Source organism: Ptychodera flava, assembly GCF_041260155.1.
Source record: "Ptychodera flava strain L36383 chromosome 23 unlocalized genomic scaffold, AS_Pfla_20210202 Scaffold_24__1_contigs__length_23054250_pilon, whole genome shotgun sequence".
NCBI lineage: Eukaryota > Metazoa > Hemichordata > Enteropneusta > Ptychoderidae > Ptychodera > Ptychodera flava.
Window position 1 is genome coordinate 978,728 of NW_027248278.1, and position 26,723 is coordinate 1,005,450.

Sequence of the window (26,723 nt, forward strand, 5' to 3'; positions counted from 1 at the left end):
TATTTGTGTTTTAAAACATAAAATTATCGGCGATGAATGGATATCAAAACTCCATTTATTTTTAAAATGTTTAGAAGTTACTTATGAATTTATCTTTTACATGAAATTATTTAAATATGTCACACCAGAAAGATGTTTAGCTAATACTTCCGAACGAGGACATATTATCAATATGGCGGACTCAGCACGAAAAACCGACTTAGGATTGCTCGAAGAGGACGACGAGTTCGAAGAATTTCCCGCAGAAGGTATGTATTTTGGTGATAAGACGAGGTGAAAATCATTCTATTTTAATGAGATATAGAGGTATATCAGTAGACTGTCACATTGTTTAGAGATACGTCTTGGCATTTCATTTCGGGCTATCGTTTTACACGCTCGGCCAACCAATTAAGTTTTACATTGTCATGGTCAGTCATTGCAGTGTTGTCCTCATATTAAAAAGTAGCCAGGTTTTTAAAGAAAGTAGACAGGTGGACTGCGAGGGAGCGAAGCGACTGAGCAACGAGTGGGCGTAGCGAACGAGGGGGGGGGAGAGCGCGAGAGGGGGCAAGGCGAAAAATGAAAGTTTGGAGTGGAAATGGTCTTCTCTTGTGGCTTCTGAGCGAGGGGACATTTGGCTAATTCACTGAACTTAAAAACGTTTCTGTAACAGTAAAGTTGTTAATTGTAAAAAAGTACATTACCATAATGAAATTAATTTAATATGTTTTCGGTGTTTATGGGAATTCTTGCCAGTTACCGTATTAGATGTGTTTAACAGAAATAAATACTAGTTAGATGTTTCATCACATTTATGACTACAAATCTAGAAGTGATTGTCTAATGCAGACATTTAACATGGTTTTTTCACTACTGCTGTAAAGTTCATTTTAGCTCACATTTGGTGTACCAATGTGAGGTTATGCTATATAAGCTGAATCAGTTCATTTGCATCTGATTTGCATATCTGTATGTCTGTATATTTGTGGGTATGTGCGGATGTATGTCCGTCACACACAAAGGCTCCCATACCGCCAAAGCTACCATCTCAGTATTTGGTGTACAGGTAGATGCAGGGGTTGAGATGTGAATTTGTTCAAATGAACACATCAGTGTCAAAAATGTGCAAATGAGGTAAGAAAAAGTGAAATCCTGCAAATGTGCAGGCCAGTGAGAAACAGGCCAACTCCACTGATCTTGACTCATTTCCTGTCATTGTTTATGAACTGTTACATATTAACAGACCAGCTGCAACCATAGACAGTTGGCACGTTCAGATTGACGACTTTGCGTCGGCCCAGGTCCGGACCTGGGCCGGGGCCGACGTATAAAACCAATGTTGACACGCTGAGTCGGCCCTGGGCCGACTCGGTTTGGTCCCGGTTAGAAGGGGGGTTCAGGGCTGACGCAAAATTTGGTCCGACGCAAATCGCCAGTGTGGACACGTTACGTCGGCCCTGGTCCCAGTTGACCAGGCCTCCGCCATGGATCGAAGTTGAACTAGTCACCCTATTCGCACAAAACAAACGACATTTGAAACTAAAGTTTATACCTATCGAAAGTTTTCAATCCAGTCTTTACTTTTTAATATCATCCCATGTACGCAGAACTTCCCACCAACCTTTGTTCCGCAAACGAGACCATGTCATTCGATTCCACAGTGCACGTAATAGACCAGAGGGGCATGTCAAAAATGCCGCGCACTGGTTATTTCTCCAATGCGGTCTTATAAAGTTATATATACCATATGCTCATCCAATAATAGTGAAGATCTCTCCGATGATTAAAAGGGTGAGTGGTAGTCATATTTGCCCTTCTTGTGCGTAAAAACACAGGAAAATCATGAACAGTAGAAACAGCGTGCCATATTCAAATGCGCCATTTTGAACTTTGACAGGTCAGAGGTCACAAACGAAGGTAAAGTTACATCGGCCCTAATTCTGGTACCGGTAGGTGTGGACATGGACCAAATTTAATCCCAAAAGGACAATTATTTTGCGTCGGCCCAAATTTCAGTTGGGTTGCCAATGTGAACCAGATAAGTAGATGGGGGAAGACCGTTTATACTAAACTAAGAGGGGCTTGTTTCTGCTATGCATGTTTCTAAAGTTGACCTCCAGTACCTAAAGTTAGAACTTAATTATAGGGTTTTCAGAATGCGTGACGTCACAGCGTAACAGGCCAGCTCGAGTACCGCACTCGGTCAAACTTTTTCTAAATTAAAAGCCATGGAGAGTTTTACGAAAAAATAAAATATTGAAAAATGTTGTCAGATATATTTCCAGCAATATATAAAAGTTTAGATCCCTTACATTAAACCGTTTTGAAATAACGGGGCACCGAAGTACGAAAATGAGCTCAGCGAGCGGTCTCAGCGGGGCGGAAAGTCGCGGCACTGATTTTCTTGGCGGTTGACTATGACATGCTTTGGTTTTCGTGACGTCCGCATCACTGGTCTGGACTGTACCATTACGAAAATCATACACTTTGAAAGAAGGGTAGGTAAGCTTGGATGGGAGGTTTTTTCCGAAAAAATAGGTCAAGAAATATGGAAATTGCGGTAAAAACATTATTTTACTGGCATATTTTTTCACCTGAATCAGCTAATTTAAACCTATAAATAACTTTTTAGCTACTATAGACTATAGTCTATAGAAGCTATTGGGATGGGTATCCGTCCGGCGTCCGTCGTCAGTCTGTATGTATGTATGTATGTATGTATGTATGTATGTATGTATGTCCGTTTGTGAGGCGTCCGTCCACTCAAATATCTTTAGAACCGCAGTACTTACTGATTTGATATTTGTTGAGTAGATGAAAAATATGATTTTGAGAAACTATTTTTTTTAATTTTTTGATATTGTTGAAAATAGGCAAATTAATGCCAAAAAAGGTGTTTTTGGTAAAAAATCTTCTTCTTCATAACCGCTGGTCAGACAGCTTTGTTATTTGGTATACAGGTCCCTCGGGATAACCCAACTTAGATTTGTTCAAATTGTGATGAAATATGCAAATGTGTATTTTTAAGGAATTTTTTTGTCATTTTTGGTCAAAGTTTGACTTACATTGTATGTAATTCTTGTACTGTATAAACCCTATCAATTCACCCAGAAAAAAATAATTAATATGATTTTAAATAATTGAATTAATTTGGAAATCATCAAAGCCAAACTAATTTTAGTGTGGAATTATCAGAAAGTTCAACTTTTTTTGACAGTTCATCGTGAATTGAGGATTAAAACATGTAAAGGCAACTTTCCTGAATCCCAACTTTGATATATTCTGAACCACCATTTATGTTATCTAAAAGAAATTGCTCATAATAGTTTGTCATGATAGGGTGGTCAAATAAATAGAGATAGAGAAAGTTCTAATTTCCATTTATGGTTGACTTGGTAAGGATAAAATAAGATTACTTTTTGAGGAAAAAATAGAGTGGTCAATTAAAAGAGTGGTCAAAGTGATAGGGTTTTTATGGTAAAGCTTGGCTGTAAGATTCCTCGTGCTATTTATAGCAATTATGCAATCTGTGTAAACAGTGCAATGAAAGTGTAACATGATTCCTTATAATGCTTTTGATGACTTTGAACTTCTTAAGTTTCAAACATTTGTCTCTTCAGTGTGCTTTCTCTGAGTACGTACAGTCTCAACTTATTCAAAAGAACTTACTTACAATGTTAATTTGAAAGTTAAAATGTGCTTGGTTAGTAGGATGAAAATACTGATATTAAAAGATAACAAGCTCAAGATTCTTTACAACCTGACAGATATGCTGTTTTTTTATGACGTAAATCTTGATTTAAGCAAGTCTTGTTTACTTTAATTAGAATGTAATTAACTCTCGTTTATTTGCTGTTATAGACTAATATAGTCTGATGAAATATGCAAATCTGTATTTTTACAGAATTTTTTTACATTTTTGGTCAGGCCATCCTGAAATGAGCTATCAAAGATATCCACCTTCTTCATCAATACATGTGTCACAAAAGGTTAACTCTACATAACACAGCAGAGCGCTGTCAACTGTTGAGTCGCTTGTTTTTTCAAAACCGCTGGTCAGACAGCTTAAATATTTGGTTTACATGTCCCTAGGATGACCTAAGTGAGATGATTTCATACAGTCAGGAAATACTTAATTTTGTATCCATGTCTATAGTAGCTTCAGGGACTTTGGCCCTATGTTTATTAAAAATTGGTTATCGTACATGCTATATCACTGGATTTTAGAGGGATTGACTTCACTTAGACAGTGCGGAAGGCCCGATTTCTAAATGGTACCGTCAAGAGTTGTTTACATCCGGGCAAGTAGCGTCATTTGATTCTAGAACTTGACTGTGTTCCGCTGGGGTGGTACGCGTGCGGAGACGAAGACCAAGACGGAATTACACGGTAAGGAGGTGTTTTTGAGAGTATTTCATTTCGGAAAACAGTGGATAATAATCATGGTTTATTTAAAAGGGTTCATAGAGTGTAATTTATTTAGAAATCGATATTTTAGGGTCACAAAGTAAGTATTGCTTCAGTCTGTAAGAGAAATTTGATCCAGAAATCCCCGAATGATCATCAGGCTTTGTGCAGGGTGACAGACATCGCCAGATTTTTACTAAATAACGACGTTTGGCGATTAAATTGAAGTGTAATGGAGTTTTTCGCATGACTTTGTAATAAACATTGGTAAGTACATCTGAAGGAAGGTCCTCGTTCATCAAAATTTAGCAAGATAAGTGAGACTCAGTGAGAGTAGTTTTCAGTAAGAATATAAGTACTGCCGTAGAGGGCGTTACCTGTGGTTATTTTATAGCAGTATTATAAGTTATTTTGAAACATAATTCCAAATTATCAGTTCATTTTGAAAAAGAAAATTAGTGTGGGGAAACTAATCAAAATTCAAGTGTAAGCTTAAATATCAGTTCATTCGGAAAATTTGAATTTAAGAATTAATATGGATTCTTTTTTACGATGGTATGACATGTTTTATATATCCTGATTTGTTTTTCTCTCTACAGCTAGCCTTCAGTATGGCTCAGCAATCGTTCATTCAAAATGGCGAAATATATGACTATTGTCTGATGCAATTTTCTGTGAAATGAGTTGGGAACGCCTCCATCAAGAATTTGCTGCCATAAAGAAGCTGGTCTGACTGATGCAAATTTATATGCCAGGTGCAAAATTTTGCATGACAAGATCACTAAGCTGAACTGTAACAAACGGCATGCAACAAAACAAGAATTTATGAAGGCTACATTTTCTGTGAAAAAGTTAACAGCAAAACATGCAGCCCAGATATGTGGCCACTAGTGCCACTGAAAATCAAAGTTTGAAATGATCACTGGATGAGATGGAGAGAGACCACGGTGACATTGAAGCTGAATATGAGTGCTTGCTACTTGAAAACTGAATTTCTCATAAAATATGATGAGGAAGACGATGACACTACATGGTGCTTTCCTTTACTGATGGACTTCAAAAAAGGGGATCTCTTGCTTGAGGACACATTGTGCAATTGATTGGCATATTTTTGGCTAGCAGACACTTTCAGTGATTTGCAAATATGATACAGAAAACTGTATTCAACACGTCATTTATGTTAATTAATGAAACCGTGGACTTGACACCCCCCCCAGTGACAGTCACTGAACATTGTAACATCTGTCGATATGACATGTATATTCAATCACATTCTATCATATGACAGTGTTTAGACTGTTGAGAGTCCACACATTGATGCGTGACAGAAGTCTCTGTGTATCTGAAATAGAGAGCAGTAAATTCCATGATTAAATTGATGCTTTTAGACCTGGCTTTCTAAGGACTTGACCTCATTTCACCCAAATGAATGTATTCTTAGTTGTGAACAACATGATCTGTCTCTGTCTGTTTCTGTCTGGCTGTCTGCAAATGTCTGTTTGTCTCTGTTATGGCTCCCCTGGCTGAAATTTCGGCAAACCTCTGGCACTGTCTTGGTATACTAACTCGGTTAGCTCTGCCATTTTCAGACATGTAAGTTCATTGCATAAATTTCAGTTAGGGCAAGCAAAATTAACAGAGACGAACACATGTATGCAGACAGCCAGCTGGAGACAGACAAAGAGAGATTAATGTTGTTTATGACTAGCAACACACTCGTTGAGGTGGAAATTGGGCAAATCCTAAGAAATTAAGTCCCGCAAGAATTAATGTGTCGATGTATAACTGATTGTTTGATATACATGTATTACCTCATAATGATGTTGTTTCCATGGTAACATGAACTACAATACAACTGACATGTCCTGCTTTGATCTAGTATATTATTTCATCGTATTTGACACATCAGACAAATTCTTTTAATAAGCTTAGAAATTTCATTTTTTGATTGGGCTATCTGCACAATGATTAAAATGAAACTGAATGTTTAAGGTTATTTGTGCATTGTTAATGGCAATAGTTTCCATAGCAACCACAATGGAATATTCCAGCATGATGAAGAGACACCTTAATTTTCCATTGTTTGATGGGGATCGGCCAATTTTCTTCTCTCAAAATACCTGCAATATTTGTCGATATCAGATATTCAGTAAATTCCAAATTTTTCTCGCTTTCATGGCGACAATCCATTGGATCTGATGAAATTTAGATAATACACATTATGACATTTGAGTGTTGATGATATATAATCTATGGGTATGTCAAGAAATAAAGTGTAATTGTTATTACAAAAGACAAATACTGTGGGAAAGACGGAATTTCCCTGGCTTTCATCTCAGAATTACGAAAATTATTAAATATGATATAATATTTTATGTAAATTAGCTGTGTTGTTGTCCGGTAAACTATAGGTAAACTATAAAGTACAAAGCTGATAATGTAAGCTTCAATTACTGAAAATTTGGTGAAAATTGGGTGAGAAATGACAAAGATATGAAAGTTTATTTCATTTTTTATGCCTAATTAGCTATCAAATCGGTGCCAATGTTTACTCTATTGATCCAATACTTTCAATGTAATCGATTGTCCAAATATAAGGCGAAAAAATCATTAATAAAAATGCCGTAACTTGAGTTATTGTGCACGAATTTCTACTGGGTAAAAAGCATTACAGAGCACTGAGAGAGATCTATTCAATGACACCATTTTTGTTAGGGTGGGGTCAAAAGAAAAAAATCACCTGAAAACCCTATTAATTACTTTTGTCATTCTTGTTTTTCTGGTTTAAATATTTCTTGTTGTTTTTCTGGTTGTACTGTGCAGAAATCATTGCCATAACATCAACGTAGAATTTTCCTCCACTGAACAGATAGAAACAACATTTATTGTTGATCATTGGTAACCCATACTGGTATATACCAATTCTGATCAAATTTGAGCAACACCGCATAATTGCGATATTTTATAATTGCCCAAATGATTGATACTTTTTCATTAAAATTGCCCCCCCCCCCCAAAAAAAAAGGTTGAAAACACTAATATCTGAGAGGCACTCCTTTCCCTTCATAATACTATATAGCAATAGCAACTTGCCATGCCACGGTTTTGACAAGCTAGGTGGCTTTTGTTAAGGTCTGCTACAATCAAGATAAGGGGTCTTGACCATATAAGGAATTCAGCATGGTGACCTACACAAGCTTGCTGCGCACGATGGAAGAGTGACATGAGAATCCTTCGGGGAAATTTCTGATGGAAAATACTACTTTGAAAGACAGGGATATAGTGCTTTATCAAAATTTTGGAGTTACTGATATTTTTAGGTAAAGTTGTGAGCTTCCATCACACCACATACAAGTGCAATTAATTCCGTTTGATGCTCCGTGCAGTGTGGCTCGAAATTTCATGTTTCGTACACACTGTGTACTACTTATAGCTAACAGGTTAGTTGGGTAGGGCACAGGGCCTCATAAGTGGCTATTTAAGTCAATATTACAGCGTTTTTCTTTCTTTTTCAATGTTACAAATAAACCAGCTGAAGAGCACAACACTTGTGTAGCTGTCTTTTGTGTAGCTGGTATTCTTGACCGCGGACATCCAGGAACTTGCGGTTTTTACGTCATTTTTGCGTCACACTGCTGTGAGAACAAAATATTGAAGTGCGGATTTTTCAACCTTTACACCAGTATTCAAAGTTTCAGCATTATGTCAATGATAAACACTAAGTTCTGTCCTTTGTCACATAATTTCTGCATTGTTCACTGTCCTGTATAGTCAAATCCCAATTCACCTCACTCCCGTGCGTGAGGTGAAAGTGACGTCACTCCGCGGTCAAGAATACTGGCATGTATAGTGCGCCCTCAACAGGGAATATGATCATATGTAAATGCAACCTTTAGTTCCGTGACCTCTAGCCATGCCTACTTCCCTCGCCATATGGCCAGCCATGCGTACAGACGTTGCTGTGTTTACTGTAATTAGTACAGTAAGCATAGCGAGGACAGGAAGTAGGCATGGCTAGAGGTCACGGAACTAAAGGTGGCATTTACATATGATCACACTCCCTATTGAGGGTGCACTATACATGCCAATACAAGCTACACAAAAGACAGCTACACAAATGTTGTGCTCTTCAGCCGGTTTATTTGTAACATTGAAAAAAGAAAAACGCTGTAATATTGACTTAAATAGCCACTTATGAGGCCCTGTGGGTAGAGTAACTGTGTTTGTCAATAAAGTTTGCTTTACTGTTTCACTGTTCAAATTGTTTGGTGAAAAGTTAGTTGTTCTTTTTAAAATGATCTTGGCTTCCGCTTCAAACATCATTGTCTGGTTATTATCTCGTTACATTTTACATGTAAAATGAGTGGAGAAGTACCTGGCCCGGCATTTGCCCCAGGGTCCAGTGGCTTGTGGATACACATCGACTTGCTCTAGCTCTGCATGGCAGGGCTGTGTGTTACCGGTGTGATACGGCCTCCCATCACAGCCCTGCAGACTGCTATAGGCAAAACCACGGGTGACTCCTCGGAAATACGGCGTGCAGTTTCTCCGCAGAAATCAGCCGATTTTGAATCCAAAACTTTCATTGATGTTCGCTTTCGAGCATACTCATTTCGCCTAGGTTAATAGTGTAAGAAGATATAATAATAATAATAATAAAGTACATTTGTAGTGCGCCTAATCTCTTAACAGAGCTCTAGGCGCAATAGTGACAATACAATATAACAGAGGAAATGTTGAACCACCGGGACTGGAGACTACGTAAACGAAAAAGGTTAACTACGTTAAAGAGAAAATTCTTGAGGGAACGGCGGAAGGAAAGGGTAGAGTTGGAGTGGCGAAGGTCAGAAGGAAGTTTGTTCCATAATGCAGGGCCAATCTAAGAGAAAGATCTCTTGCCAAATGTCTTTGTGGAAGCTCTTAATTGAGATATTGAGAATCTGAGGAAGAGCAGAAGAGTTAGTATTTTTTTGGAGTGTATTGATGTAGAGAAGTTCAGAGAGATATTGTGGTCTGGGCCCATAAATGAACTGAAGCAAGTAGATACAACTTTGTAGAGGATATAAGAACTAATAGGCAGCCAGTGTAAATAGTTCTTGCAAAAGGGGTTGAACATGATCATACTTTTTAGCATTACAGACGAGACGAGCGGCAGCATTTTGCACTCTTTGCAACTTGTCTATAAGCTGTTTAGGGCAACCAGAAAGGAGACAATTGCAATAATCTAAACGAGACAGAACAAGTGCAGAGACCAACGTTTGAGTAGCCTGTACGGAGAGAAAGTGACGAATAGAGCTAATTTGTCTAATTTGAATGTATGCAGCTTTGCAAATATTCTGCACATGTTCACACATATTCATGTTAGAGTCGAGTGTGACTCCTAAGTTTTTGACACTGGGGCAAAAATTATATCAAAATCGCCCAGAATTATGGATGAAGGGAGAGATGATTTGGCAGCTTGTCTGGATGAAGATATAAGTATTGCCTCTGTTTTACTGTCATTCAACTGGAGTTTATTAGATGTCATCCACTGCTTGATGGCAGTGATACAACTTTGCACAGATTCAACAGTTGATTTTATTTGATCGATTGTGGTTTCCTTGTATAATTGATTGTCATCGGCAAAGGCGTGGTGATTTAATGAGTATTTTCTGACGAGGCTAAAAAGAGGGTCAGTGTACAAAACAAATAGGACAGGTCCAAGAACTGAGCCTTGCGGGACACCAAAAGTGATAGATGATGTTGTTGATCGTATGCCATTGATAGAGCTACAGTCTGAGTTCTGCCTGAGAGGTAAGATTGAAACCAGGATAGAGCAGTTCCGGAGATGCCAAAAGTATGTTCAAGACGGTGGAGGAGGATGCCATGATCGACAGTATCGAATGCAGCAGATAGATCTAAGAGAGTGAGAATGGTAATTTTGCCAGAGTCCAAGGAGGTCAGAATGTCATTGACTGTTTTCAATAGAGCAGTTTCAGTACTGTGGTGTGGTTTGTATGCAGACTGAAGAGGGTTCAAAAGGTTGTGGGAAGTAAGATGAACACTCAACTGTGATAGAATAATTCTTTCAAGTATTTTAGACAAGAAAGAAAGGTTTGAGACAGGTCGGTAGTTTTTTAGTTGATTTGGGTCAAGAGATTGTTTCTTCAGCAGTGTTTAACAAGAGCAGTTTTGAAATTAGTAGGGAATGTGCCAAATGCAAGGGAACGATTGATAACCCATGTGATGTATGGTAACACGGTGTCTAAGCATTCTATCAACAAATCGGTCGGCATTGCGTCTAGGTCGCATGTCTTTGCAGTGGAACTTAAAATGACATTCTTTACAATATCATCGTTTACAAGATTAAAGTTACTGAGAGGCATACCTCGAAAGCAACTTTCTGAGCTCAAAGGCTGGGAGATATTTTGACAATCAAGACTGGCTCTGATTGTCTCAACTTTTTCTTGAAAAAAAAAAGTCCAGAAAACGCTGTGGAAGTTCTACTGCAGGGAATATTGTTGGTGTAGGGGAGGCTTTTTTAGACCCAAGTAATTTATGTGTGATACCAAACAGTTGCTTCGATGTACGACTCTCACTAACCTTATTACAGAAATAGGTGGTTACCATAGGGTAATAGTGTAGAAAGATATACCATAGGGTAATAGTGTAGGAAAGATACACCATAGGGTAATAGTGTAGGAAAGATACACCATAGGGTAATAGTGTAGGAAAGATACACCATAGGGTAATAGTGTAGGAAAGATACACCATAGGGTAATAGTGTAGGAAAGATACACCATAGGGTAATAGTGTAGGAAAGATACACCATAGGGTAATAGTGTAGGAAAGATACACCATAGGGTAATAGTGTAGGAAAGCTATACCATAGGGTAATAGTGTAGGAAAGATATACCAGAGGGTAATAGTGTAGGAAAGATACACCATAGGGTAATAGTGTAGGAAAGATACACCATAGGGTAATAGTGTAGGAAAGATACACCATTGGGTAATAGTGTAGGAAAGATACACCATAGGGTAATAGTGTAGGAGCTTTTCAATTGTCCTCTTAAAGCCGCAATTTTCAACCCCAGGTTCTCGCATTAATGGAGTTCTCCTTCCAGTCAAATACTTGGCCAGTACAATGTTTGATTTCTATAACATTAATTACACAAACTGATCTCAACCTTTTGTCACCTTTTGCTAATCCTGCAAACAGAGTTGATACAAACTTTTGATTGACAGTCGGTTCAAATCGCCAATGGTCATTGATTCCCAGCAACCAACGCTCGAATATCCTAAAAAATCGTCTTCCAGTCACGTTCGAATTTGAATATAACCACATTGTTCGATCAGCAGCAGCTTCACGCTGACTGCTTGGCAGTTCGTCTGCATCTTTGCTGCTGGAAAAAACTAAAAAGTGGCATTTTCTTGAGTGTGTGCCCGCGTGTTGCCTGTTTGGTGTCAAGTTACACAATGAACGCTGCCATAGCTTGGTGCCCTTTTAATGGGAGGCTCTGCCGTTAATGTCCTCTAATGTACGTGAGCTGATGTAGTAAGGGAAGCCAGTTCATATACGGTACATGTAACATGACTTGGGAAATCCAGTGAAATTACCAGGGTGCGCAGTCAGTGTTTCATCCAGGATTGCATCAACACGGGGGATATTAGGGGAATATCACCAGTTCATGTGTTCTACTTCCATCTCTAGTGAGTGGCTGACACCATTTCTTGGGGGCTGGTACCCCCTTGATAAATTGCTAGGGGGTGCAGTGGGGATCCCCATCTCCATCTTTAGATGAAACGCTGCACACTGGCTACTATAGACCATACATGCAGAAGGAGTACTTGAACCTTGAATGAAATTTCTAATACTTTGTGCAATCTTAGGAACTCCACTGACTGGCTTGTGATATTTGCAATAAGCTTTGTGGCATTTACTTATTTGAACACCCAAATAGTATATATAGCAGTGTTCTCCCCAGAGCTATTATAGAGTGGTGGCCGCCACTCTATAATTTTTGGTAAACAATAGAAACTCATTACCATAACAATTACATTTATTGTTATGCAAATTAACCACCACTCTATCAGAAAATCCTGGGGAGATCACTGTATAGGTTATGCCTCTACTTGATAAGATGTTTCATTTATCTTTTTTAAGCCACACATATATCTTAAACTTTGATTTACAACATTTTCAAAACCTCACATGCTGCTGCAAGCAGACATGTAGCCAGTGTGTTAAAGATGCCCTTCTCAAGCCCAGGTTCTCGCATTAGTGAATGTGTCAACAGCCCATCAACAGTTTGTCATTTTGTTTTCCATTGAATATTTCATCAAGTAATAACATTTATATTAGATAAATCTGATAATTTAGCGGGGGGGGGGGGGGGGGGGCATTTAAAATTGTAAAATGTTCTGTGTTGAATAAGCTACATGTATGACAAGAAAAATGAAATCTATTTGCAAGCTGTTGGATATAACCTCTTCATGTATCTTTGGATAGAATGGACAGGGCAGGATGAAGATCAAGAGGATGTAAATGTATGGGAAGACAACTGGGATGATGATAATGTAGAAGATGACTTTTCAAATCAACTTAGGTAAGTTAAACCATTACCGCCATTTTCAAAATCTAGTCCATTACAGTACATTGTGGTTGTACATGAAGAGTCTGTATTTATATGTTTGCATGAATGTTTGATCAGAAATGTATTGTAAAAATCTGAAAGTCAGTATATCTGTCTCCAAGGCTCACTCTGCCATAGACCTTCTCTAGGGTCTATGATTCTACCTTAAACGGGAAGTTACAGGACCGTGGGCGCACAATAGGGGATTACTGATGACGCAGCTATTTACATACACTGGGTGGGAATTTTTGAATTCACATAGCATCGCTTTGACGGTGTGATAAATTTGTAATCATGATGGGCACTTTTGTGACATATGCAAAGAGGGGCCAAATGGTCGTACAGGGAACACATTTTGAAATATATGTGTTCTGCGACAAAGAACGGAACATCTCGTCCGTTTATTTTCGACTCAAGTTTGGTTGCTAATATGTTCACAGACATCATGGGCAAGATTCAATGGCAATGAACGCCTGAAACATGGGCAAAATTATGGGATTCTGGAACCAAACACCGCATGTTTAATCAGTAGTGTGGCTTTCTTACATTTGCATAAATTTATGATAATCCGGCTTTTATAAAGGGCATTCCTGTTTAAACATTGCCCTACTATTTGTACAGTGGCACTCTTCAATGTAAGGTATGTGTAAGAGTCGCATTAAGGTAGAATGCGCCTCAGGGACCAGTGTGCCCTTTAAAGGCAGGTGAAAAGCAATTTTTTTGAGTCAAATTGAAGGAAAGTTGACATGCTGTGCGTCACCGCATGCATGAATAGGTTATAACTAAAAATTAAAAACTATCTACTGTTGATTGACCAATCAGAGTGCTCAATTCAGGGTGTTTTATTTACTCGTAAAGCCCTGTTCACCAAATTCCAGGAACGAATGACAGCGCCGCAGTAAAGTACTGTCCAATCAAAAGTGAACATGTCATATTCTGTAGACATCTGGTACGTTTTAATATTAAAATTTGGTGACACAGCGGAAACCAGCTGCAACACAAAATCTGCTGTGCCCTAGGGCATTTATATAATGTGCCCCAGGGCATTTATAGGATGTTCCAATACACTGGAAGGCTATTTCACAAATAAAAGTTTTAATTCATATCCTAAACATGTTACATTGACAAAGGGGACGGTTGACGTAAACACATTGAAAACGAAAAGATATCAGTCAGGGGAGATAGTTTTTAAGTCGGATAAAACCCTCGTACTCGGGCTCTTCTGGTATATAAAGTCCAACCCTACGATAAAATGTCTCGGCCTGCGGCCTCGACATTTTATCGTTGGGTTGGACTTTATATACCAGAAGAGCCCTCGTACTCGGGCTTTATCCTATACGTCAGCAATAAGAAGTATAGCGCCCTCTATGGTCGTATGTCTTTCCCGATTCCTGATACTCTTGCATGAGTAACATGTAGTGAGAAGACAGTGAAAACAACAATGGCTGCTTCCTTACCCATCGATTGATCGGCAAGATAAGTTACTATCTGCACGTAGCATCAATATGGAGACTTACAGAAATGATGTTTTCAGATTTTTTTTTACTCAAAACTACAGGAAAACATGTTATCTGTATAAATTATGAATCTGCTATGCATTTGTAGTCATTGGCAGGCTTTTTACAACTGTGTCAGTGATGCCTCAGATTACTTGTAATTTCAATTGCGTCAGGCAGGTTTGCCCTGTGTCATGATGCTTCAAATTGGCTCAGTGGGCACACTGTCGCGGACAGATATTATAGTCCAGTCAATCTACGAGATTTTGGCACCTAACCCACCACAAGTTGCAACAGAATTTTTTTCTTCAGAATGCATTTAAGTGAGGTACCCAGAACAACATAGTAAAAGTTTACTCAAATCCACCTTGGGGAAATATGTCTAATTTGCATAAATCAAATATGGCTGCCAGCTTGCATCTCGAAAAACGTTTGTCCATGCCTAAGAAATATATTTTTAACTTTAAAATTACTGAAATAGCTTGTTTAATAGTCGCGCCAGCGGCTTACTGACTACGCATGCCCTTATTCATAATATACTATGCGAGTAACCGGAAGTGTACCCTTCTTTCCTGGGCGCCGCCATGTTTTTTTTGAGTACTCGTAAATAAACAAAAACGAAACAAATTACTATGATATAACATGCCTTTTATAAAATATACCTCTTTTATTAGCCAGTAAATGTTATTATACACCTTGTCGCTGATACAAAGTATCGTTGATATAGATAAACGGAGAAAACTGTCGTGCATATGAACGGGGGCATACGCAAAGAATGCTGGGATTGAATTATAGAAGAGCGCCCCCTGTGTCAATAATTAGATTAAAAAATTGCAAGTTTTTAGATGGAACGCTATAGTTTTCACAGAGATCGCGTTTACGCAAAAATCGTGCGTATTTACGCATTGAAATTGACTCTCTACGCATTTTTTTCATCCTTATGCATTTTCTATACGCAAAGGATAACACCGAAAGCACTCCCCACGACTGAGCTTAGGCGACAACCAGACGAAATTTGTTGCCACACATTTCTGTCAATCACTCATTTTGTGTGGAAAGTTTGGATTCTCTGGGCGTTGTCTGAAAAATCGGCATCGTAGTCCACACGTTATCACGTTAGGCACGTTATCGTGTCAGCTGTGCCTATGAATTACGTTGCTAATTTTCAGGCGAGCGATAGTTTCTGAAAGTGAGTGATTGACAGAAATGTTGCGACAAATTACATAAATGCCAACCATGCACGATCATCGCGTCTCGCTGTTCCCAAATTTTGATCAAGCACACATGCAGCATGGCGTCGAAGCAGACAAATCTGTTTTCTTTCAACTTTGCTCTACGAGTCCGTGAAAAAAATGATTCATCGGTAGAGCTCGTCAGAATCCCGATAAATTTTGAACACTGCAGAAGTGTCTGGATGGTAACTGGTCGTTCAGGCACCAAGTCGTTTCGGCCCAAGTCGTTTCGGCCTCTCAATTTCCGGTCCCAAGTCACTTCGGCACCGCAACCCAAGACGTTTCGGCATCTGTGTTTCGATTTTTTTCAAACTATTTAGTAATTGACTGATCCGTCATATTCGTAAGCGTGACCTTTGCGTTCTGACCAGTACTTCATGTGCATTTTGTGTGAATTTTGCCGTGCTGTTTCCTCACCGCTTTCAAACTTTTTCCGTGTCGGCGGCTATTGATATCGATAAACTTGTGTCACAGATTTGAAAATGATATGAAGTTTTTTCTTACGGTCTCTTCCCATGTTCTCACAAAGATTAAGCATGTAGGCCTACGTGAATGTTTGTTGACACTATACTTTTTAGTACTTTGATTTGTAACATTACGCTCCAGCACTAGTTCCCACAGGTAGCCTTCAGCGGTGTCGAAACGTCTTGGGTTGCGGTGCCGAAACGACTCGGACTTGGGGCCTGAAATTGGAAGGCCGAAACGTCTTTGGCCGAAACGACTTGGTGCCGAAACGTCCAGAAACCGTCTGGATAAGCTGCCATAACTCTAACTTTTGGGTTGCCCGATGTGTTGTGACGGTTGCATGTATACCCTTCGCTGTTACGTTTCAACATTGTTCAAGTTGTTCGTTAAACTGTTTTCATTAAAATAATGTTACATCGTACAATCCGAATATGTAGTGTAGGTTTATTCAACGGCACATTGTATTTTTCTGTCAGTTTTTTCATCAATCGAGTGCGGAAGTGAAATTACGCACTCAAATCCAGCCATTACGCAATTTTAGCAGACTAATGCGTATGCCGTACGCGAGGAGAAAAAGTCACCGCGAACACTGGTTTTCAGCTTGCAAGTGGAAGGTGGGCAGTGCGGTTACCATTGCAATGATAATTATTGCATAATACGTCATAATTGTAAAAATTGCCAATTTTTGTCCAAAATTTTTACACGCTACAGAAAATCTATACCTGCCCTGCTGCAGGGTTTGACGTCGTGTAAGTACGTGAACTGCTTTCATCATTGGGAAACTGGGCATAGTTGTCATATAAACGTTTATGAAGTAACAATTACAGTTTATCACGAATCAATACAAATAACATTGCCAATCTTAACCCCTGGCGCGAAACCAAGGGCTGAGCCCTATATAATATTATGTGGTATATGACCGAAAATGTCTTTTGTAGGAATGTTGGCCGCCATATTGGAATTATGCAAATTAATGAAGTGCCTACCGGTATATGAAACATTATACCTCCAAAATGATTCCATGAGCCAAAGTACTAGAGTCAGACTTTGAAATCACTGAAATAGCTTGTTTAATATGTGATATATGGCCAATTATGTTATTTTGTCGGATAGTTGGCAGCCATATATGATTAATGTAAATTATGCAAATTGAACAAAAGTTTAAGTGTTTCACTTTCTTGGCCCATATTACCTTAACGGCAATGTAACTAGGTAATGGTGCCGTGACTCAAAAAATGTTCCTACATGTATACATGTGAGACTACCTAAATACTAAACATACACAAATATAACAATAACCCTAAACCACATGGGATTGTATTAAATTCAGGAATGTTTCTACTAGATTCAAACTCATAACCTACGCTATCTGTTCTACGTAGGAAGACATACAAGCAATCAAAACCAGAGCTACATACATTGGCTACAACAGAGTCAAAAGGCTGCATTTTGATATGTAAAGCGAATCAGGGAAGCCATTTCACTAAAACCTTCAGTCCTTGAATTCAAATCAAAATTGTGCATTTCTCCTTCACATTTCCTATATTAATTTGTAATAATTAGTTTTGACGAGGAGAGGGGATGGGGTGATGAACAAGATGGGAGGGGATGAGGTGATTAACGGGATTAACAGTATGGAAGGGGATGGGGTGATTAACAGGATTAACAGTATGGAAGGGGATGGGGTGATTAACAGGATTAACAGTATGGAAGGGGATGGGGTGATTACGGGGTTTACAGTTTGGAAGGGGATGGGGTGATTAACAGGATTAACAGTATGGAAGGGGATGGGGTGATTAACAGGATTAACAGTATGGGAGAGATGGGGTGGTTAACAGGATTAACAATATGGAAGGGGATGGGGTGATTAACAGGATTAACAGTATGGGAGGGGATGGGGTGATTAACAGGATTAACAGTATGGGAGGGGATGGGGTGATTAACAGGATTATTAGTATGGAAGGGGATGGGGTGATTAATGGGATTAACAGTATGGAAGGAGATGGGGTGATTAACAGGATTAACAGTATGGGAGGGGATGGGGTGATTAACAGGATTATTAGTATGGAAGGGGATGGGGTGATTAATGGGATTAACAGTATGGAAGGGGATGGGGTGATTAACAGGATAAACAGTATGGAGGGGATGGGTTGATTAACGGGATTAACAGTATGGAAGTGGATGGGGTGATGAACAGGATTAACAATATGGGAGGGGATGGGTTGATTAATGGGATTAACAGTATGGAAAGAGATTGGGTCATTAACAGGATTAACAGTATGGAAGGGGATGGGGTGATTAACAGGATTAACAGTATGGGAGGGGATGGGGTGATTAATGGAATTAACAGTATGGAAAGGGATTGGGTGATTGACAGGATTTACAGTATAGAAGGGGATGGGGTTATTAATTGTATTAACAGTATGGAAGGGGATGAGGTTTTTAACAGTATTAACAGTATGGGAGGGGATCGGCTGAGTAACAGGATTAACAGGATGGAAGGGGATGGGGTGATTAATGGGATTAACAGTATGGAAGGAGATAGGGTGATTAACAGAATAAACAGTATGAAAGGGGATGGGGTGATTAACAGGATAAACAGTATGGAGGGGATGGGTGATTAACGGGATTAACAGTATGGAAGTGGATGGGGTGATGAACAGAATTAACAGTATGGGAGGGGATGGGGTGATTAATGGAATTATCCCTGTCGCGATAAGTTTACACACACCAAACTTCCAATGTCTTTAGGTATACCGCTGGTGATGTTGTTACATTCCCATGTAATCACCCAAGTAATCAGGTAGAATTACACATGCTGTTTACGCTTCTGGAATTCCACCGGGAGCTGAGCCTGGCCATAAAAGTGGCGGCTGTACAGATGGGACGGAATATTCCACTTTATTGAATGAGGACACAAAAATAAAATTTTATTAAATCAATGACTCTTGTTCATTTTCTTACTGTTTGTATCATTTACCAAGTGTCACTGCTTTATTTTTTGTTTCTCTCGCTTTTCGTCTTTTATCACCAGTAGGCCTATAACCTTAAAAATATACATGTGAACTTACTACCAATCATTCCTTCCAACCCTAATAAAATGGTATCAACCACTACGTTGTCTGTCCCCGCGCACAAACTATCTCCACCGATCATGTCGTCGAAGCGAAGGGTTCGCCCGACAGTGCGGTCTGAAATAATTCAGCTTTGGCTGAATGGACACTCTATAAGATCTGTTGCTCAGGACAAAAATATATCGGCATCAACAGTGGTGGCAACTATTTTGAGGTGATTCAAGAAAACCGGTCTTACTGTAACGGCTAGAGCAAGTGGACGCCCACTCAGTACACTCAGTGTGATTTTCGGACAACCTCAGTTTTCGGACATGCTGTTCGTTGTACTTACTTCGCTCCGTATTGATAGCGTTTTACAAGGCATGCTACCGCATATTAAGTCAGGTGACGCTACTGTCCCGTTTTGGATAGTTTCTTTTTTTAGGTAGAAGCTATTTCGGGCTACAAACTTGGCGAAGTTAGCCACACCGTACGATACAAGATGTCGAACGCAACACACAGAAACAGCCCGTGTCCGATATCTAAGCGCTATACACGTCGAAATACAGTTGCGTCGTCCATGGATTAAACGTAACTAATTATCACGAAATATTTCCAAATAGTTTTCTAAACACAACGAAATTGAAAATCGGGGTTCGAAGTTTCAAAATATCAGTATTTAGCCCCTATAATCATATTCCAAATACGACGTCCGATTATTGCGATAGCAGTCCGATTACTACGCACTCAACATGGGTCAAAAATTTGGCAACTTTGACCCCCTAAATGCCACTTCTGTCGGTGTTAGCAGTTTGAGGATAAAACACCATAAAGTTTCGAAAGGTATGATAATAAGATTTCGTAGTGCTCGTCATTTATGAAACGGCTTTGGGCGAAATTCACTACCCTGTCCGAAAACTGACACTGAGTGTAAAGCTCCGCAGATGTTGTCAAGTATGTCGAGTATCTGAAAACAAGGAAGCCGTCGATGACAGCCAGCGAAGTTCGCGCGGAGCTTTTAAATAGTGAAATCTGTGACATCGATTCCTTGCCCTGCCCACAGAACTATATACGACATCTTTGAAACGAGATTTGAACTATAGTTACAAGAGGATATCACAGGTACCTGCAGAACAAGTTACAGAGCAAAACATAAATAGAACGACACTGCAAGTACACTTTTCGACGAAGCCGGGATAAGGCGAACGAATATTCTTCCAACTCACGTCATTTTGAAGAGAGTCGCTTGCCGCGTACTTGATGAGAGAAATCTTCTACGACCTCTAATTTTACCTGCTTGTATTCCGCGTTCGGAAGAGTTTCTGAGCAACAATACAAATCATTGACATCGAGTTTACTGTTGGATAACTTTATAGTGTCTCCTTCGTCATTCCGATACTGAATTTGAAATTCAGCCGTTTTCAAACTTGAGATATTTTCCTTAAGCAGGCACACAAGTTAGAAATATGTTTTACGTATTTTCGTCCCGCAATACTTCACTTGAAATTGGTACATGTCGCTTGGTCAGTGCATAATCCTGCGTACGATGCTGTGTGTTCCGCTACAGCCAATCGCCCCGCTCACCACAGCCCGTACGTAGGGTCGGTGACTTCAAATCCATTTTGGGACTTGACGTAAAAAGCCAAATTACTGCCGAAATTCAGCACACACAGCATCGTACGCAGGGCTAGCGAGAGAGTTGCTGACATCGACGGTTATTTAACTGGCATTTTTGGAAGCAATCGAGTAGCTGAGGTAGGCAGGGATACGACTTGGGCCCAAGAACGCTGAATTTCGGCAGTAATCTGGCTTTTTACGTCAAGTCCCAAAATGGATTTAAGTCACCGACCCTACTTACGGGTCTTTGCAGGGCTGTGGTGAGCGGGGCGATTAGCTGTAGCGGAACACACAGCATCGTACGCAGGGCTAGGTCAGTGCACAGAATGCGCGCGTGTGTACTTTGTGAAACATTACAGGTCAATATTCGCGCGCTTGGAGTGATTGCAGTTGATACCATTTGTATAAAGGGACTCATTCTATGTGGACATTTTTGAGGAAGGCTAGCACCAATGAAAAATCCGCATGTGAAAATGAAATCAGTTAAAATATATATTATTCTAAATAAATGACACGTGAGACAAGTGAGAGTGTAGTTGTACCATTCACATTTTATTTCACCAACCCACAGACCGTTACCAACCCCTTGGCCCAAAGTGAATGACCCTTTGAGCTTATCTCGTAGACTCCCCATGACGACGTTCACTTCCTCAATAAAACGACGGCTTCACGGGGGGAATGTGATATCAGATATGTAAGAATACAACAACATCACCAGCGGTATACCTAAATACATCAGAAGTTTGGTGTGTGTAAACTTATCGCGACGAGGATAACAGTATGGAAAGGGATTGGGTGATTGACAGGATTTACAGTATAGGAGGGGATGGGGTTATTAATTGGATTAACAGTATGGAAGGTGATGAGGTTTTTAACAGTATTAACAGTATGGGAGGGGATCGGCTGATTAACAGGATTAACAGGATGGAAGGGGATGGGGTGATTAATGGGATTAACAGTATGGAAGGAGATGGGGTAATTAACAGAATAAACAGTATGAAAGGGGATGGGGTGATTAACAGGATAAACAGTATGGAGGGGATGAGGTGATTAACGGGATTAACAGTATGGAAGGGGATGGGTGATTAACGGGATTAACAGTATGGAAGTGGATGGGGTGATGAACAGGATTAACAGTATGGGAGGGGATGGGGTGATTAATGGAATTAACAGTATGGAAAGGGATTGGGTGATTGACAGGATTTACAGTATAGGAGGGGATGGGGTTATTAATTGGATTAACAGTATGGAAGGGGATGAGGTTTTTAACAGTATTAACAGTATGGAAGGGGATGGGGTGATTAATGGGATTAACAGTATGGAAGGGGATGGGGTGATGAACAGGATTAACAGTATGGAAGGGGATGGGTGATTAACGGGATTAACAGTATGGAAGTGGATGGGGTGATTAATGGGATTAACAGTATGGAAGGGGATGGGGTGATTAATGGGATTAACAGTATGGAAAGGTTGAACATTGTATTGATGATATTCGTCAATGGATGATTGAAGATCGGTTGGTTTTGAATGATGCTAAGAAAGAAGTGATCCACTTCTGTTCAAAGTTTAAGAAATCAGTTGATCTGTCATCTCTTCGAGTAGGGACCACTAATGTTACTATGTCTAAATTTGTTCGTGATCTTGGTGTTTATTTAAATTGTTGTGCAGATATGAGTACTCAAATTTTGAAATTATGTCAATGTGCATCGTTCGCTCTACAAAAAATTGGTCGTATTAGAAATGTTTTAGATCGCACAAACACTGAAAGACTTGTGCATGCTTTTGTAACATCACGCCTCGATTACTGCAACAGCTTGCTGTTCGGTATCGAAGACAAATACCTCTGTAAACTTCAGTTACTTCAAAATTCTGCTGCTCGTCTAGTTACACGCACAAAAATGCATGAACACATCGCACCAGTGAGACGTGAGCTTCACTGGTTGCCTATTCATGCTAGAATTAATTTCAAAATTCTTCTTTTTGTGTATAAAATTTTGCATGATCAAGCACCTGCTTATCTTTCTGATCTTATCACAGTTCACGTTCCTAAACGGTTTACACGCTCAGCGTTCACACCAATTTTGGAGCCGGTGAACTGGGAACAGAAACATTTTGGTTACCGTTCTTTTTCTAATGCTGCTCCCACTTTATGGAATGCCCTACCAAAAGAAATTAGATTGTCAACATCTGTTGCCTCTTTTAAAACATCTCTGAAAACATATCTTTTTAGAAAGTACTATGATTAAGTCATCGTTTTGATGTACGTATCATGTTGCATTGTAGAGTTTGTATTTTTAACGGAGTATTTTGATGTACTTGTTGTATTTTAACCAGAGCATTTTTATGGTACTTTTATTATTATTGTATTTTCATCTTGTATTTTATTGTAAAGCGGTTTGATATTTTATTGATGGAAATCGCTTTAGAAAAATAAATTATTATTATTATTATTATAAAGGGATTGGGTGATTGACAGGATTTACAGTATAGGAGGGGATGGCGTTATTAATTGGATTAACAGTATGGAAGGGGATGAGGTTTTTAACACTATTAACAGTATGGGAGGGGATCAGCTGATTAACAGGATTAACAGTATGGAAGGGGATGGGGTGATTAATGGGATTAACAGTATGGAGGGGATGAGGTGATTAACAGGATTAACAGTATGGAAGGGGATGGGTGATTAACGGGATTAACAGTATGGAAGGGGATGGGTGATTAACAGGATTAACAGTATGGAAGGGGATGGGTGATTAACGGGATTAACAGTATGGAAGTGGATGGGGTGATTAATGGGATTAACAGTATGGAAAGGGATTGGGTGATTAACAGGATTAACAGTATGGAAGGGGATGGGGTGATTAACAGGATTAACAGTATGGAAGGGGATGGGGTGATTAACAGGATTAACAGTATGGGAGGGGATGGGGTGATTAACAGGATTAACAGTCATGAGCTTGGTTGCTCCCGTATACCAGAAAACAACCGACTTTGACGTCAAAGGTCTGTTGCTGGTACGTACGTTGAGACAGAAAATAACGATATGTTACCGGTAGACATGGAGTTAATAGCGAGTGCAGAGAAATGAAGGTGACTGGTTTAAAAAATTCACAGTGCTGGCCAAAATTCTCCAGTGTGTGCTGCTGCTAATATGTCACCATTGTACCTTGAATCACGACGCGGTTTGTAAATTATACTTGGTATATTCACTCCCAGAAAACGACGACGTGAAACATACATCTATATAATTTTGTTGAAAAACTCATTAAACGGCGATCTTTTTCTGCTTGGCCGGTCGATACTTTCTGGGTAACATTTGTTACATGGAGCAGGACCATGTCTGCTTAGTTATGTTAGAATTTGGCGCTTGGCAACGAAAAGCATGCGCGTTTCCAGCTTTCTTTTCGATCTAACTTCCCGTTTATTTTTGAATAATGAGCAGTGTTTGTTTGCGCATATCATGAATATATAAGCGTCCACTAGGTTTACGGACGTCCTCGGGACATGTTTCCCAAGATCTTCATACCTTCTCCTTTTTCATTAACATCACTATCTTTTCGATGTTGACCAACTTCTGATAAGTCTACGGATTAGCATAATTAGTTGTGTTGACTAATTAATTACAGCATGTGTGTATGAGAGATATACGTCCTTGTAATGGAGTGTAAAATAAATAAAGAGTCACAGAGGCTAGGTTAGGTTAGGTTATATAAACCATTTATTTTATTTATTCCGATCATTCAGAGCATGAAGAAAGAAGAGAAAATGATAGAGAAAACAGTGTGAAAAACTCAGTAATACTTAATGGGTCGCCTGTGGTTGAGACCAAATTTTGCCTTCAACATTCAACTTCTAGAATATGTAGGAGATGTTATAAACTTTCTGATCCTGCATTGTAACATACTTAATAAATGTTCTAAATATTCAGTGATTACAAAGAATGCTAAATTCAATGATTGCAATTGATGTTAAAATTCAATGATTGCAATTGATGTTAAATTCAATGATTGCATTTAATGTTAAATTCAATGATTGCAATTAATGTTAAATTCAATGATTGCAAATAATGTTAAATTCAATGATTGCATTTAATGTTAAATTCAATGATTGCAATTAATGTTAAATTCAATGATTGCAATTAATGTAAAATTCAATGATTATTGCAATTAATGTTAAATTCAATGATTGCATTTAATGTTAAATTCAATGATTGCATTTAATGTTAAATTCAATGATTGCAATTGATGTTAAATTCAATGATTGCATTTAATGTTAAATTCAATGATTATTGCAATTAATGTTAAATTCAATGATTGCATTTAATGTTAAATTCAATGATTGCAATTGATGTTAAATTCAATGATTGCATTTAATGTTAAATTCAATGATTATTGCAATTAATGTTAAATTCAATGATTGCATTTAATGTTAAATTCAATGATTGCAATTAATGTTAAATTCAATGATTGCAATTAATGTTAAATTCAATGATGATTGCAATTAATGTTAAATTCAATGATTGCATTTAATGTTAAATTCAATGATTGCATTTAATGTTAGATTCAATGATTGCATTTAATGTTAAATTCAATGATTGCATTTAATGTTAAATTCAATGATTGCAATTAATGTTAAATTCAATGATTTCAATCAAAATAGCTTTAGATCTTCTGCATTGTAATCTGATCACAGGTTATTACTAATTTAAATTTTTGTTTTTGTTCACAGGACAGAATTGGAGAAACAGGGACACAGAGTAGATCAAACACCAATGCAATCATGATTTCTATAAAAGAACACTTATTGGAACTTTCTGTTTTGATGAATGGTTTTGACTCAACAATTACAAGAGATTATTGTATGTTTGGTTCCTCTGGCACTTGGTCTCTTCCACTGTATCCTATGGACACTTTCCATCAACATCCCCCGGGCTCCACTGTATCCTATGGACACTTTCCATCAACATCCCCCGGGCTCCACTGTATCCTATGGACACTTTCCATCAACATCACCCGGGCTCGTCGGCACAGACGTGATTATTATTCAGTACATAACCTGTCAACATCTCAAACTCCCTTGTCATTCCAACTTGTTGCTGAAAACCACCAGATTATTGTAAAGAAAATCATGTAGCTTGTTTTACACTGGTCTGTGCAGAACCAGACTCATATCAAAATACAAAGAACCCCTTTTGTGTATCCTGTAGGAAATTTGAAATTGCCTTTTATGTGGTTGCCCATTTGCCCTAAAGTAGAAAAAAACTAAGGCGGCCAATGCATGTTTAATAATGTATTAATACTGTAACAGCACAGAATTCTCCTAGTACAACTTAAATACAGTTTTATTTCATGCCAGTTTACACCACAGTACTGTGTTTATATTTTGAAGACATGTAAGTAATGACATTGTTGGTTTACTTTCTACAAGTATTTGACACATTTTCATGACATGTTACCAATGTTACATTCACATTGTGTTTATGTTTAAGATCATTCCAACTTGTGCAGTTTCCACTTGTCTTATCAGTAACCTTTAGAAATCAAACATACATCAGGCATATAACAAAGTAATTTAGCTGCTTTTCTCACATCCCTGCCCATTCTCTAGCTGTCAGTCTTTGACATTTGTTCAAACTTGTTATTTTGTTCTTCCATTGATTCCATCTCTGTACGTATACAATTACAAAACACAGCAAATAACAACACAAACAAAACCACACCAAGGGTTCCTGTGTTTTCATTTCATATTAGTTTTTCAGGCCTTCTGAAAGTGAAAGGACAACATCATCTGAATTATTTCTGTTCCAGAAAACAAGCGTGTTTTCTTATTCCTTTATTATATTTTGCAATTCAACTTGTT

The 26,723-nt window shown here is 38.7% G+C and overlaps 1 protein-coding gene across 1 annotated transcript; it reads left to right on the top strand.

Moving 5' to 3' along the window:
* Positions 1–109: 109 nt before the first annotated feature.
* On the top strand, positions 110–26,580 carry LOC139124765 (26S proteasome complex subunit SEM1-like). Its single transcript, XM_070690876.1, has 3 exons — positions 110–248; positions 12,878–12,974; positions 25,593–26,580. The coding sequence occupies exons 1-3, from the start codon at positions 173–175 to the stop codon at positions 25,645–25,647; spliced, it is 228 nt and encodes a 75-aa protein (XP_070546977.1). The 5' UTR covers positions 110–172; the 3' UTR covers positions 25,648–26,580.
* The last annotated feature ends 143 nt before the right edge of the window (positions 26,581–26,723 follow it).